This window comes from Trichomonas vaginalis, chromosome V, assembly GCF_026262505.1.
Source record: "Trichomonas vaginalis G3 chromosome V, whole genome shotgun sequence".
Classification (NCBI taxonomy): Eukaryota; Parabasalia; order Trichomonadida; family Trichomonadidae; genus Trichomonas; species Trichomonas vaginalis.
In genome coordinates, this window is record NC_067207.1 from 32,934,952 (window position 1) to 32,947,537 (window position 12,586).

General features: G+C 33.1%; 15 protein-coding genes across 15 annotated transcripts; 4 read left to right on the plus strand and 11 right to left on the minus strand.

Moving 5' to 3' along the window:
* Window positions 1–341: 341 nt before the first annotated feature.
* On the minus strand, window positions 342–746 carry TVAGG3_0446890 (guanine phosphoribosyltransferase protein; the record flags this gene model as incomplete). The annotated part of the gene is made up of 1 exon (XM_001307953.1): window positions 342–746. One exon carries the CDS (start codon window positions 744–746, stop codon window positions 342–344), a length of 405 nt encoding a protein of 134 aa, XP_001307954.1.
* Window positions 747–870: 124 nt separating this feature from the next.
* On the minus strand, window positions 871–2,205 carry TVAGG3_0446900 (tRNA thio-modification; the record flags this gene model as incomplete). The annotated part of the gene is made up of 1 exon (XM_001307952.1): window positions 871–2,205. One exon carries the CDS (start codon window positions 2,203–2,205, stop codon window positions 871–873), a length of 1,335 nt encoding a protein of 444 aa, XP_001307953.1.
* A 48-nt stretch (window positions 2,206–2,253) lies between these two features.
* On the minus strand, window positions 2,254–2,631 carry TVAGG3_0446910 (bacterial PP-loop family / ribosomal protein S1 (RPS1) domain protein; the record flags this gene model as incomplete). The annotated part of the gene is made up of 1 exon (XM_001307951.1): window positions 2,254–2,631. One exon carries the CDS (start codon window positions 2,629–2,631, stop codon window positions 2,254–2,256), a length of 378 nt encoding a protein of 125 aa, XP_001307952.1.
* A 21-nt stretch (window positions 2,632–2,652) lies between these two features.
* On the minus strand, window positions 2,653–2,967 carry TVAGG3_0446920 (septum formation initiator; the record flags this gene model as incomplete). Its single annotated transcript, XM_051234440.1, has 1 exon — window positions 2,653–2,967. The coding sequence occupies one exon, from the start codon at window positions 2,965–2,967 to the stop codon at window positions 2,653–2,655; it is 315 nt and encodes a 104-aa protein (XP_051104170.1).
* Window positions 2,968–3,008: 41 nt separating this feature from the next.
* Window positions 3,009–3,251, minus strand: TVAGG3_0446930 (ribosomal 50S subunit heat shock protein YabO/RcqP; the record flags this gene model as incomplete). The annotated part of the gene is made up of 1 exon (XM_051234441.1): window positions 3,009–3,251. The coding sequence occupies one exon, from the start codon at window positions 3,249–3,251 to the stop codon at window positions 3,009–3,011; it is 243 nt and encodes an 80-aa protein (XP_051104171.1).
* Window positions 3,252–3,752: 501 nt separating this feature from the next.
* On the minus strand, window positions 3,753–4,194 carry TVAGG3_0446940 (DNA-binding protein, HU-like; the record flags this gene model as incomplete). The annotated part of the gene is made up of 1 exon (XM_001307950.2): window positions 3,916–4,194. The coding sequence occupies one exon, from the start codon at window positions 4,192–4,194 to the stop codon at window positions 3,916–3,918; it is 279 nt and encodes a 92-aa protein (XP_001307951.1).
* Window positions 4,195–4,332: 138 nt separating this feature from the next.
* On the minus strand, window positions 4,333–5,013 carry TVAGG3_0446950 (YabN, N-terminal domain-containing protein; the record flags this gene model as incomplete). Its single annotated transcript, XM_001307949.2, has 1 exon — window positions 4,333–5,013. A coding segment is annotated over one exon (681 nt), but the record flags the coding sequence as incomplete, so codon positions are not given.
* A 350-nt stretch (window positions 5,014–5,363) lies between these two features.
* TVAGG3_0446970 (diaminopimelate epimerase family) lies at window positions 5,364–6,050 on the minus strand (the record flags this gene model as incomplete). Its single annotated transcript, XM_001307947.2, has 1 exon — window positions 5,364–6,050. A coding segment is annotated over one exon (687 nt), but the record flags the coding sequence as incomplete, so codon positions are not given.
* Window positions 6,051–6,164: 114 nt separating this feature from the next.
* TVAGG3_0446960 (S-adenosylmethionine synthetase family) lies at window positions 6,165–7,337 on the minus strand (the record flags this gene model as incomplete). Its single annotated transcript, XM_001307946.1, has 1 exon — window positions 6,165–7,337. One exon carries the CDS (start codon window positions 7,335–7,337, stop codon window positions 6,165–6,167), a length of 1,173 nt encoding a protein of 390 aa, XP_001307947.1.
* Window positions 7,338–7,610: 273 nt separating this feature from the next.
* On the minus strand, window positions 7,611–8,549 carry TVAGG3_0446980 (auxin efflux carrier family protein; the record flags this gene model as incomplete). Its single annotated transcript, XM_001307945.1, has 1 exon — window positions 7,611–8,549. One exon carries the CDS (start codon window positions 8,547–8,549, stop codon window positions 7,611–7,613), a length of 939 nt encoding a protein of 312 aa, XP_001307946.1.
* Window positions 8,550–8,650: 101 nt separating this feature from the next.
* TVAGG3_0446990 (N-acetylmuramoyl-l-alanine amidase family) lies at window positions 8,651–9,553 on the plus strand (the record flags this gene model as incomplete). The annotated part of the gene is made up of 1 exon (XM_001307944.1): window positions 8,651–9,553. The coding sequence occupies one exon, from the start codon at window positions 8,651–8,653 to the stop codon at window positions 9,551–9,553; it is 903 nt and encodes a 300-aa protein (XP_001307945.1).
* Window positions 9,554–9,586: 33 nt separating this feature from the next.
* TVAGG3_0447000 (hydrid cluster protein-associated redox disulfide domain protein family) lies at window positions 9,587–9,796 on the plus strand (the record flags this gene model as incomplete). The annotated part of the gene is made up of 1 exon (XM_001307943.1): window positions 9,587–9,796. The coding sequence occupies one exon, from the start codon at window positions 9,587–9,589 to the stop codon at window positions 9,794–9,796; it is 210 nt and encodes a 69-aa protein (XP_001307944.1).
* A 143-nt stretch (window positions 9,797–9,939) lies between these two features.
* TVAGG3_0447010 (uncharacterized protein) lies at window positions 9,940–10,065 on the plus strand (the record flags this gene model as incomplete). Its single annotated transcript, XM_051234442.1, has 1 exon — window positions 9,940–10,065. A coding segment is annotated over one exon (126 nt), but the record flags the coding sequence as incomplete, so codon positions are not given.
* A 64-nt stretch (window positions 10,066–10,129) lies between these two features.
* TVAGG3_0447020 (chitooligosaccharide deactylase) lies at window positions 10,130–11,224 on the plus strand (the record flags this gene model as incomplete). Its single annotated transcript, XM_001307942.2, has 1 exon — window positions 10,130–11,140. The coding sequence occupies one exon, from the start codon at window positions 10,130–10,132 to the stop codon at window positions 11,138–11,140; it is 1,011 nt and encodes a 336-aa protein (XP_001307943.1).
* Window positions 11,225–11,314: 90 nt separating this feature from the next.
* TVAGG3_0447030 (transposase, IS204 IS1001 IS1096 IS1165 family) lies at window positions 11,315–12,439 on the minus strand (the record flags this gene model as incomplete). Its single annotated transcript, XM_001307941.2, has 1 exon — window positions 11,315–12,388. One exon carries the CDS (start codon window positions 12,386–12,388, stop codon window positions 11,315–11,317), a length of 1,074 nt encoding a protein of 357 aa, XP_001307942.1.
* Window positions 12,440–12,586: the final 147 nt, after the last annotated feature.

Sequence of the window (12,586 nt, forward strand, 5' to 3'; positions counted from 1 at the left end):
AACAAGGAAAGAAGTTTGCTTAGTTGGACTTGAAACTACATTAATAGTACCAGCATCAGATTTTTCCTTTAGGTAGTCCTTATAAAAAGTATCTGCTGCCTCTTGTGGTATTATAGTCTTAAAAGTGTCACCATCTTTTAATTTTACGCTGGCAATGGAGTCAATTCCATTTTGCAAGCTTACGGACTTTACATTGTCCTTTTCAAGTTCAGTTACAAACTCTGTAAAAGATTTTTCTTCCACAACATTTGCTGGTGGTCCAAAAAACTTAATAGATAGTATTAACACAAGGATCAGGATAATATAAAATCCGGCTCCTCCAAATTTTTTATTCAATAATATCACTCCTCACTATTACAATAGACAGACTCATCTAGTATCCCAATGTAAGGAAGTCCTCTGAATCTCTCGTTGAAGTCCATTCCATAACCAATTACAAAATAGTCATCTATTTTATATCCATTGTATTTAACAGGTAGGTCAACCTTTCTCCTAGATGGCTTTGAAAGCATAGTTACAATTTCTATGGACCTTGCTCCCCTTGACTTTAAAATTTTAGTCAAGTATGAAAGAGTCACACCTGTATCAATTATGTCTTCTACGATTAATATATCCTTGTCAACTATTGATGTTGAAATATCTTTTAGAATCCTGACTTCACCCATGGACCTTGTGCCTTGGTAACTGGAAACATCCATAAAGTCGTATTCAAGCTCCAAGTCAATACTTCTCATAATATCTGCCATAAAGGGAACACATCCCTTTAAGATTCCAAGCAAGAATAAATTTTTATCCTCGTAGTCCTCTGTTATTCTTTCACCAAGCTCTTTAACCTTTGCTCTGATTTCTTCTTCAGAATAAAGAACTGCTTTAATATCTGACATTCTTAACCTCCAAAACGAGTTTGTTTTTTGTTTTTTTATCTATCTTAACATCTTCTGAGATATCCATCCCAAGTATGTAAATGATTTTTTCGTCATCACATATAAGACCTATTTCATCTCTTAATAGCCTGTCAACTTTTCTATCAATAAAATAATCCTTTAGCTTTTTACTATTTTTCATACCCAGTGGTTTAAACCTATCCCCTGGGGCTCTCTTCCTAACCTTAAGACTACCTTTTATTTTATCATAGTCTATTACTTTTATAAAGGAATCCTCAGGACTTTCTTCTCCATCTCTTGTGATAAAAATTTCTCCAAAGTCAGTTGCATTTCTTCCAATACTTAATCCCTTCTTTGTCTTTTCTTCTTGACCCATTACTTCTTCGATATAAATCTTATCGTAAGACCTTCTAGCAGAAATATTTTTTCCAAGATCAATTCGTCTTCCAGAGTCGCCAAGGCATAAGTCATAAATAGCAAGTATGTTGAACCTGTTTAAAATATTTTCACTATAAAAATTCTCTTCTAAATATTTTTTTATTACCTCTTGGGCGATAAGCTTTTTTAATTTTATTATTTCAGATGGAATTAAAAAATTATCTCCCAGGCAATTATTATAATTTTCTTCTAGAATTTCTCCTATAAACTCATTAGCTTCTTCTACGTTATCAGAAAGTCTAAGAAGAGAATTTATTATATATGGATTGAATTTTTTAAGTTCTGGAATTAGTCCAAGCCTAATTTTATTTCTCGTGTAAATTTCTTCAAAGTTGGTCTCATCATCAAAGTATTGGAGCTTATTCTTGTGAAGATAATCTTCAATCTCTTCCCTCTTAATATTTATTAGAGGTCTATAGATATCTCCATTAACATGAGTTATACCTGAAAGACCCTTGAGACCAGTCCCCCTCATAATATTAAAAAGAACTGTCTCTACCCTGTCATTAGCATTGTGAGCTGTTAAAATCTTCCTCCCTTGTGAGTTTTCTCTAAAGAATTCATACCTTAAAATCCTTCCAGCTTCTTCCGATGAAAATTTTTTTTCTCTTGCAAATTCATCCATATTAACTGTCTTGCTTATAAATTTTATTCCATAAGCTTGGCAAGATTTTTTTACAAATTCCTCATCCCTCTTGGCAGTCTCTCTTATGCCATGGTTTAGGTGGCAAACTATTATATCAAGATTCCAATCTTCTTTTAAATCCATAAAATTATAAAAGAGATACATGGAGTCAGCTCCACCAGAAACTCCAAGACTTAGCTTGTCAGATTTTTTTATAATATTTAGTTTTATTAAGTTCTCGTAAAATATCTTATCCATAATTAAAATAAAAAAAAGTGGCAAACTATCAAAAGATAGTCACCACTACTAATTTCTAGAATTCTTCTTCTTTGTCTTTTGATTGTATCTTGCTCTAGCTTCGTCAAGCTTTGTATTGCTTTCCTTGAGGAACTTGTTCAAGATGTCTTCGAATCTTTGGTCTACTTTTTCATTCTTAGACTCTTCTTTTTTTTCAATGGCATCCTTAATTGAAAGGGCAATTTTCCCCCTTTCATCAATGCTAAGAACCTTGACCTTAACCTCATCACCTTCTGAGATGTGATTATTGATATTCTTAACAAAAGTATCTGCAATTTCAGAAATATGTACTAGACCACTTTTGCCATCCTTTAAATCAACAAAGGCTCCAAACTTAGCAACCTTAGTAACTACACCTTCAACTATATCGCCTGGCGATAAATCCATAACTTCCTCCTAAATTTTATTTTAAATACCCTTATCAGTATTTTCAGTCTTATCCTTATTCTTGTCAACATAGATAACTTCTCTTGGTTTAACCATGCCCAAATCTTCTCTTGCTACCTTTTCAATAAAATCAGCAGAGGAAGAATTTTCAAGTTCAGAATTTAGATTATCTATTTCAAGTTTTAAATTAGAAATCTCTCTATTGTTGGCAGAAATAATCCCAAGTTTTTGATTCCTTAGAGATATTGACTTGCCAATTTTTACTGAGCCAAAGAGTACAGACCCTATAATTATAACGGCAAGAGCCAAGGGAAATCTTCTTCTTTTTACCTTCATAAGTCTCTCCCACCTATATACAATTAGATTATTATCGTCAATTAATCTATCCTATCATAAAGAGTTTCTGCATCCTTCTTGGAATTCACATCAGAAATGACCTTAACCTTGACCCTAATTTTTCTCTCGCCAAGTTGGAGTGAAATAACGTCGTCAATGTTAACGGAATCTGATGGCTTGGCAACCTTATCGTTAATTTCTACGAGGCCCTTTTCGCAAGCTTCTTTAGCTACAGTCCTTCTTTTAATAAGTCTTGAGTTTTTTAAAAATTTGTCTAATCTCATAATCCTCTCCACTTATGAATATAACAAATGGAGAAGAAAATATCAATACTTAGGCAAAATTTGGGCATAAAAATATATGGCCTAAGATTTCTCTTTAAACCATATATCCATAATTTCCCTTTTCCAACATTAGCTCTTGTAAAACTGGAAAAAGCAGCTTTCTTTTACATTACTTTTGAAAATCTAGTTCTATATAAGTGTTTAATCTTTACTAAAGCCTTTTAATTTTACCACTTAACTACATAATTTATTGATAAGTAAATATAATTAAATATTATTAAGATTAACATAAATACTATCGCTGTTTTTTTATTATCTTTTTTGAAACTTGTATACATAGCTATAAGGTACAAGATTTGTAGTGTAAAGTATAAAATTGTATACTTGTCTGTTAAAAAATATCTAAGCATTATAATTTACCTTCTTCCACTCCAGTGTACTGTAGTTATATACCCTCCTTGAGGATCATATACTTCAGAATTATAATATCCTTCAACTTTATATTTACCACTTTTTATAACTGTGAATCCTATTTTCTATAATCTATCTTAATACAAAAATAGTGCAAGATGGGACTTAAAACCTCCTTGCACTATTCTGTACTAAAAATTGTTCTTATGCTTCTTCATCACCTAGTTTAAAGAAACATAAGTCCTTCCTTTTCTTACTTATTAACAGCTTCTTTAAGAGCCTTACCTGATCTGAAAACTGGAGCTTTAGATGCAGGAATCTTAATAACTTCTTCTGGATTTCTAGGGTTTCTTCCTTCTCTAGCTTTTCTTTGTCTAACTTCGAAAGTTCCAAATCCAACTAATTGAACTTTTTCTCCGTCTGCAAGAGCTTCTTGAACTGAAGTAATAAATCCGTTTAAAGCTTGTTCAGCGTCTTTTTTAGTAAGACCTGATTTTTCTGCAATGCTTGCTACTAATTCTGATTTGTTCATTTTATATCCTCCTTGAAGAATTTTCTATAGTCTTTCCTTAGTTACAAACCCTTGTAAGTCTTTGATATGTAAGACTCCTTAGGGCTTTATTGCTAAGACTGTTACAATTATAACCTAAGTTCACTTTATTTTCTACATTTATTTTAAAATAATCGCTATTTTATCCAATTTTTTATAGATTTCATCAAATATTTCACGAAAATCCACTAAACCTTCTCTTTCCTTTAAGAAAAGCATGAATAAAGACAGGATTAAAGTGTCAATTTCCTCTTCATAGTCCATGGAAATTCCCTTTGATTTTTCTATTAAAAGATTTTTAATCTTTTCGAAATTTTCATCATCTAAGTAAAGGTCCTTGCCTTCTAAAATATTTTCCAACTGACCCATAATTATTTGAAAGTTTTTGCCACTTGTCCTTGGGATGTAGATGCAGGACTGGTGATTATAGTCATCAAGTCTTGGAAGTTTATAAATCTCAACCTTTCTCACAATCTCATCATCAAGACCCGCGTTGGTAATTACATAAGCCATGTCCTCTTCTTTGTAAATTTCTTGGAGAAGAAGTGATAAGTCCGATGCAATCCTCTTGTTATAGACTTGAGTTATTATGGTGTCACGCCTGGTATCAAAGTCAAACTTCTTTGCATCCGAATCTAAAAATAAAAGTCCATCAACGGCATCTCTCCCAACTCCTGCAAGAACTGGTTCAATAAAAGAAATTCCATTTACAATATTTATTTCTTCCTTTTTATCTATTAAGAGCCTAACAGTTTTTTCTGCCACTAAGGGAGTCCCTGGAACAAAATAATTTATGTCCCTGGAAGCAGGAGAACTTGAAGTTTTTGTTTATAAATTTGAAGATGGAAAGAAATTCTGCGTAGGTGGCAAGGTTGAACTTTCTGAAGTAGAAAAGAAATCTATTGAAATACCACAAGATGTGGCTTTAGCAGTTATTGCTGAACACGACAAGATAGTGGAAGAGCACAAGAAGAAAATGGCTGAAGAAGAAAATCAAGAGCCAGTTGATGAAAACGACCTTACTGATGAAGAACTTAAAATAATGAGAGATAAATTTGGATTTGATTAATCCATAAGAGGAGGGGGGAAACCCCTTCTTTTTTTATTAACAAAGACAAGAGATAAATAAAAATTTTTTATAAACAACTAAACTTGATAGAAATTTTATAATCTTCACCAAGTTTTGCAATATCCTCTTCAAGATAGTTTACTACAGCAATAGTTCCTGATCCACAAGAGCTTTCTCTAAATAAGGTATCAGAACCTTCTACATAAACGTAAGGAATCATATCAAGTTTTTCTTTATCAAGGAAAAGAACCCCGTATGCTTCGTCCTTGTGATCTTTTTTAAGGACTTCAAGAGCCTTATCTACAAAGTCTCTGTCTTCTTCCTCTTCAACAACTAAGTGACTAATACCATTAAGCTTAATAAGAGTGCAGTCCTTGCTATCTATTCTTAAGTTTTCTCTTCCAATAGGACCATCAAGGGCAACATAAGCCTTTTGATTTTTAACATCTGCAATTACATCTGTTGTTCCTTTATGACCACTTACATAAACTTCAATATCAACAAGTCCATCAGTATCATAGAAGCCTGCAGAGTAAAGTCCATAAGCTCTTGTTGCGTTAGCACAAAATTCTCCACCCATCATATCCATCCTAAGTGGTGCGCCTTCATAGGCTGGAGAAATAAATCCAACTTGTTCTACATCCTTATCTATTTGGTCAATGATACAGTCTGTATAGGCTTTTCTATATCCTGGATAGACAGGAGCTACAACAAAGCCTGTTATATTTCCACATGGGTTCGCTCTAAAATAATTAAAAGTTTTCTTCATAACCATCCTCTTCTCGACTCTAAAAATAAATTTACTCTTTAATTATAGCATACTAAGTTAGTCTTTTTTAACCGCTACTTTAATATTACCCCAAATTTAATTTTTAACGCAGGCTTATTTTAGGTACTTTTTAAGGTCTTCTACCCTGTCAGTCTTTTCCCAAGGAAGGTCTAAATCATTTCTTTCAAAGTGACCATAGGTTGCTGTTTGTCTATAGATTGGTCTCAATAGGTCAAGGTCACGAATAATTGCAGCTGGTCTCATGTCGAAGTTTTCCATAATAATTTTTTCGATTTCTTCATGAGATAGTTTACCAGTTCCAAAAGTTTCTACATAAACTGAAGTTGGTCTTGCAATACCAATTGCATAGGCAAGTCCAATTTCAACTTTATCTGCGAGCCCTGCTGCCACAAGATTTTTTGCAATGTATCTTGCGTAGTAGGCACCAGACCTGTCAACCTTTGTTGGATCCTTTCCTGAGAAGGCTCCACCGCCATGTCTTCCAAAACCGCCGTAGGTATCAACAATTATTTTTCTACCAGTAAGTCCTGCATCAGCCATCGGTCCACCAATAACAAATCTTCCAGTTGGGTTAATGAAAAATTCTGTATCTTTGTCAATGAATTTTTTTGGCACAACTTTTTCAACTACTTCTCTAATAATGTCTTCCCTAATTTGTTCCATAGGTACACCGGGAGCGTGTTGAGATGATACTACAACATTTTTAAGTCTTACAGGCTTGTCTTCTTCATACTCAACTGTGACTTGAGTCTTGCCATCTGGTCTTAGGTAGTCAAGAGTTCTATTCTTTCTTACTTCAGTTAATCTTCTTGATAGCTTATGGGCAAGTGAAATTGGAAGTGGCATTAACTCTTCAGTTTCGTTACAGGCAAATCCAAACATAATACCTTGATCTCCTGCTCCAAAGGAGTCAAGTTCATCTACTCCTTCTTCTTTAAACCTGTCAACACCCATGGCTATGTCAGAAGATTGTTCCTTGATTGCAGAAAGGACTGCACAAGTTCTTCCATCAAAACCAAATTTTGCCCTGTTGTATCCAATATCTTCTAGGACTTCTCTTGCAGTTTTTTCAAAGTCCACATAAGTTTCTGTTGAAATTTCTCCAGTTATAACTATCATTCCTGTGGATGCCATAGTTTCGCACGCCACTCTCGCATTTTTATCTTCTGCCAAAATCTTATCTAAGATGGCATCTGATATTTGGTCGCAAACTTTATCAGGATGTCCTTCTGTAACGGACTCTGAACTAAATTGCCATTTTTTCATTTTATTTCTTTCCTCCATTTTAAATACCTTGATTTAATGTATGAATTTATTTTCTCTTTTCTATTTGATCAAATTTTTAAAATCACATAAAATTTTAATCCATAAAAAATCCCCACGCAAAAAGTGAGGACCATTAAACCTCATCTTCCAGATAAAAATCTGTGGGATTTAGCACCAACTAGGTTGCCGGGTTTCACAGTGCCCATTCACTCCACCACTCTCAATAAGGTATTATTTATATTTTGTAATTTTGATTATAACACTTAAAATTTTTTAGTGCAACAAGTTAAAATAATTCATCATGGATATGCTCACTGGGTAGGTAATAATACTCATGATAAAAGAAAGAGTTATTACCTTTGAGGCAAATTCATAATCAGACTTCATTTGTTTTGTAAAGATAAAGCAGTTGGCTGCGCAAGGAGTTGCCCAAAATATATAGGCTATTCCCAACTCCATATTTGTAAAGCCAAGCTTAACTCCTATTGGTATAAGCATAAGTGGAGCTAAAACTGTCTTGATAAAGGCTGAGATAAACATAAACTTGAAATCATCCTTTGATGTTTCAAAGTTTAGACTCGCTCCAATTAATATAAGTGACATTGGTGTTGAAATCTTTGCCACCATTTCTATTGCCTTATCAATTCCTTGGTAAACTGGTATATTTAAAAAGTTAAAAATTGAACCAAAGACTACTCCAGCAATCATTGGATTCTTTATTATCTTTATAAGTATATTGGAAATTGAAATTGATTTATCTTCTACTTCAGAATAATAAGTCAAAATAACAATAGCGGCTATGTTATAGAGAGTAAGCCCAAAAGCAATTATTACTATCATGTGTTCCATGGAAGGAGCTCCATTGTAAATTATGTCTAGGATGGGAAAGCCAACATAGACAAAGTTTGACCTGTAGGCGCAGTGAATAAAGGCAGATAATTTTCTCTTGTCTTTAATCGTCAAAATCTTTCCTATTACAAGAGAAATAAAAATTACAAAAATAACTCCCAATAGGATGTAGACAACATATTTTGGATGAAGGGATTCAATCCTTGCATTCTTTATGTCGTAAAATAACTTAAAGGGCAAGGCCATGTAAAAGACAATCCATGTTCCTTTGTCCACAAAGTTGTTGTCAATGTATCCTTTTTGTTTTGCAAAGTATCCCAGTAGCAAAACTATAAACACGGGCGATACAATATTAAAACCCATAAGTAAGTTACTCATAAAATCACCTTATTAAATTATAGGTTAAATATTTGGTCTTATCGAGGACAATCTTTTAAAATAAAATAAACTTAGGAGGTCATGTTATGAAAAAAATAATTTCTATAGGGCTTACATCCCTGGTATTAATTACAAATGTATTTGCTGGAGCAAAAGTTTCTAGTCAAAACGTCTTCGTCGACGGAAAGGACACAGGCGTTAAGGGCTACAACATTGCCGATAACAACTACTTTAAGTTAAGAGACATTGCAGCTCTTCTTGATGAAAAGGACGCTGAGTTTAATGTTTCTTACGACAGCGACAGAGAAGCTGTCATCATCACTAGCAAGTCTGACTACAATAAAACTGAAAATGATCTTGCACCTTTAAAGGACAGCGACAGTGAAATAAAAAGTTCAACTCACAAGGTTTTTGTAAATGGAGTTAGACATTCTTTTAGCGTTTACACAATTGACGGCTACAATTATTTTCAATTGAGACAACTTGGCAAGACAATTGGTTTCGATGTTAACTTCGACGAAACAAATAACTCTGTCCTAATTAATTCAAAATCAATTCCTGGTCGCTCCCTTGTTAACAACCAAGTCAATGTTAACATTGTTGACTACGTAACTGACTACGAAGAAAAGAACTTAGACATTTTAAAGGACCCTCTTCTTGACATTTCCAAATTTCTTGCTAATATAAAGAACGAAGTACTTGCAACATCTGAAGAAGGCAAGCTAAGTGGAGAGTCAATCTATGTTAAGTCAGAAAATATTGTTGAAGTCCTACCAACTTCTGCCAAGTACCATGGCAAGCTAGTTTACACTCCTTATATGAAGATTGAACAAGGAGATAAGTCGGAAGTATTCCCTTATGAAAAGGGATTTGAAGTTGCAAAAACTTTAACATCAAAGGGCTTCGACTCCACAAGTGAATTTGAAATTAGCCTTGGAACAAAAAACAAGGATCATTTTGTTAAGTACTCATCTTTTAAGTATAAATAATTTTGGGTATATTAATCAGGGAGGTGTTAGTAAATGAAAATTAAAAAAGAAATGTTAATCGGACAAATTCTTTCAGAAAAGCCTGAATCAATTGGTACTCTAATGAGTTTTGGAATGGGATGCATCATGTGCCCATCTTCTCAAATGGAAACTCTTGAAGAAGCAGCAATGGTTCATGGTATAGATCCTAATACGATTGTAGCTGCTCTTAATGAAGATCACAAAGAAGAAGCGGAAGCTTAATCTAAAGCTTAATTTTGAAGAGGCAGGAGCCTCTTCTTTTTTTTACATAAATACTTTAACGATTTACAAAGGAGAAAAATATGTAATAAAAAATAATCTTGAAAGATTTACAAAAGCCAAGGGAATTTTTAAAGAAGATATATTTAGGAGGCTATGAATCTTATTATATAATCGCCAAAGGCTTCGGCTATCTTGATGGCGACATAGATCCGCAGAAGGAAATGACCCTTGAAGAAGTTCTATATTTAATCTATAACTCAATGAAGTAATTGTAATTCTTTTGTAATTGCATCTTACCTCCCACTGATGTATATTATCACTGGGAGGTTTTTTATGACCCAAACAAACTACGAAAGAAGAAAAAGATTAAGAAGACAAAGGGCTAGACGAAAGAAGAGAATTAGACAAATTATTTCAGTTTCAATTTTTGTCTTAATACTTATTTTTATATTTTCAAAAATCTTTTCTGGAGTAAAAAACTCAAAAGACGCAGAAGTTTCACCTGCCCTAATGTGGTACTACACAAATGAAATTTATAAGGACAGGCCAAGACCAATCTTTTATGAAAAAGAATACATCTCTAATATTGCCTTGGACAAACTAGATCAACTGGAAAATGAATTTATAGTCAAGGGATCCAATCACCTAAAGAAGGTTGACAAGTATGCCTATGACGCAAAAAAAATTCGTGACTTCACAGTCCACCAAAACTACAAGGGTAATAAGAAAATTGTATTCTTGACCTTTGACGATGGACCAAATAATGAAATTACTCCACAAGTTCTAGATACGTTAAAGAAGGAAAATGTCAGAGCAACTTTCTTCCTTGTCGGCAAGTCTATTGGCGACAAGACTGCAGGACGTATAAGAGAAATTCTAGCAAATGGTAACACCATTGGTACTCACTCCTTCTCCCACGACTATGACTACCTCTACCCAGGAAGAACTGTAAATGTGGAAAGAGTTTATGATGAAATAGAAAAGACTAATGAAAGACTTAAAAATATTTTAGGTGATGATTTTCATTCAAAGGTCTTTAGGTATCCAGGCGGCGAAATGTCATGGAACAATATTGAAGCTTCCGATTCATATCTAGCATCAAAAGATATAAATTGGATTGACTGGAACTGCCTTGTTGGTGATGCAGAGAAAAAATCTGTGAGACCAACAACAATCCAAGGTCAAATCGAATATCTTGACAAGTCACTTAACGAAAATAAGAACACAAAGATTGCAGTTGTTCTTGCTCACGATGCAACAAACAAGCAACTAACAGCTGACTCTCTATCAGAAGTTATAAAATACTTTAGAGACAGGGACTATGAATTTGGACTTTTAAAATAATGGCTCTATGTCAAATATTGGGGAGACTCGTTAATTCGAGGCTCTCTTTTCATTTAAAAAACAATACTTAGACGCTAATTAAACTATCAATTTTAAAATAACTAAAAAACTTTAAAAATAAACATAGCAAACAAACCCCTAGGGGTTTTGCGAAATTTTCCTGTTTTCCCATAATTACTTACAAGCAAACATAATTCTCTTTCTAAACAAATTGAAATTTTTCATACCAAAACAATTTCTCTTTAACGTCTTTATCTTAGTATGAGTTCCTTCAAGTGGACCATTAGACCAAGAATAATCAAAAGAATTACATATCTCATCAAACCAGTTATTAAAAGCAGTGATGCAAGCTTTAAATTCTTTTAAATTAGATTCTTCGGCTCTTTTTATCCATTCTCTTAAAGATTTAGCTGCTCTAACTTTATTAGGTTGAGTAAGAACATATTGGTAGAACAGCTCTTTTAACCTATATGCTAACTTCAAATCATTGCTTAAATCAAGCATTAGAGAAACTTCTTTAGCTTGTTCAGAACTTAGTTTAGAAGCAGGTTTTGTAAGTAGACTTCTACTTCTCTTAAAATACTTTCTAAGCTTAGAAGAAATATCTTTTTGAATTCTCTTTCTAACATTCTCTAAAGCCCATGAAACTTGTCTGATAAAATGATACCTATCAACAATATGAATAGCAGTTTTAAAGAACCTATTCTTAACAGACTTAAAAGTATTAGACATATCACTTACAAAAAACTTAACACTTTGTATCTCCTTTGTAGGAACACTTTTAAAGTAGCTGAATAAAAAGTTCTTATCTCTAGTAGGCAAAATATCGATGATAGAGTGTTTAGAACCATTAAGAAGAGAAGTCTGATACTTAATATTTCCACTATCTCCTTTGAATTCGTCTATACAAAGAACTTCAGAAAGCCTAGCTCTTGATACACTTAAACAATTTAAAATTCTTAATACAGTATTAGAAGAGACATTATACCTTTTAGCAATAGATGAGATAGAATACACATCATCAAATTCAGAAACAATACTAAAAACAAGTCTATTAGTCATAGTATGACCCTTAGCAATAAAATCAAGTTCTCTTTCAAAACGACAGCCACAAGACTTGCAATCATACCTTGTTTTCTTTAGATGAATAAGACATTTCTTTCCACGAATGTGAGTATCCTTAATCTTTTGAATTCTATGATCATGAACCCAAATCTTTTTAGAACCACAGTGAGGACAAGTATTCATATTTTTAACAGAAGCATGAATATCAACAAACTCCTTGCCCTCAGCCAAACTATGAAAAATTATATCTTTAAAACCTAAAAAATTCATGTTATTATTATCTTGCACTTATATGCACCTCCTAGCTTGGTTTTAGTTATTTTAAGTTTAGGACTAAATGCGTATAAGTGCAATTTTTTTCATAAAAATATCTGTTAGAGA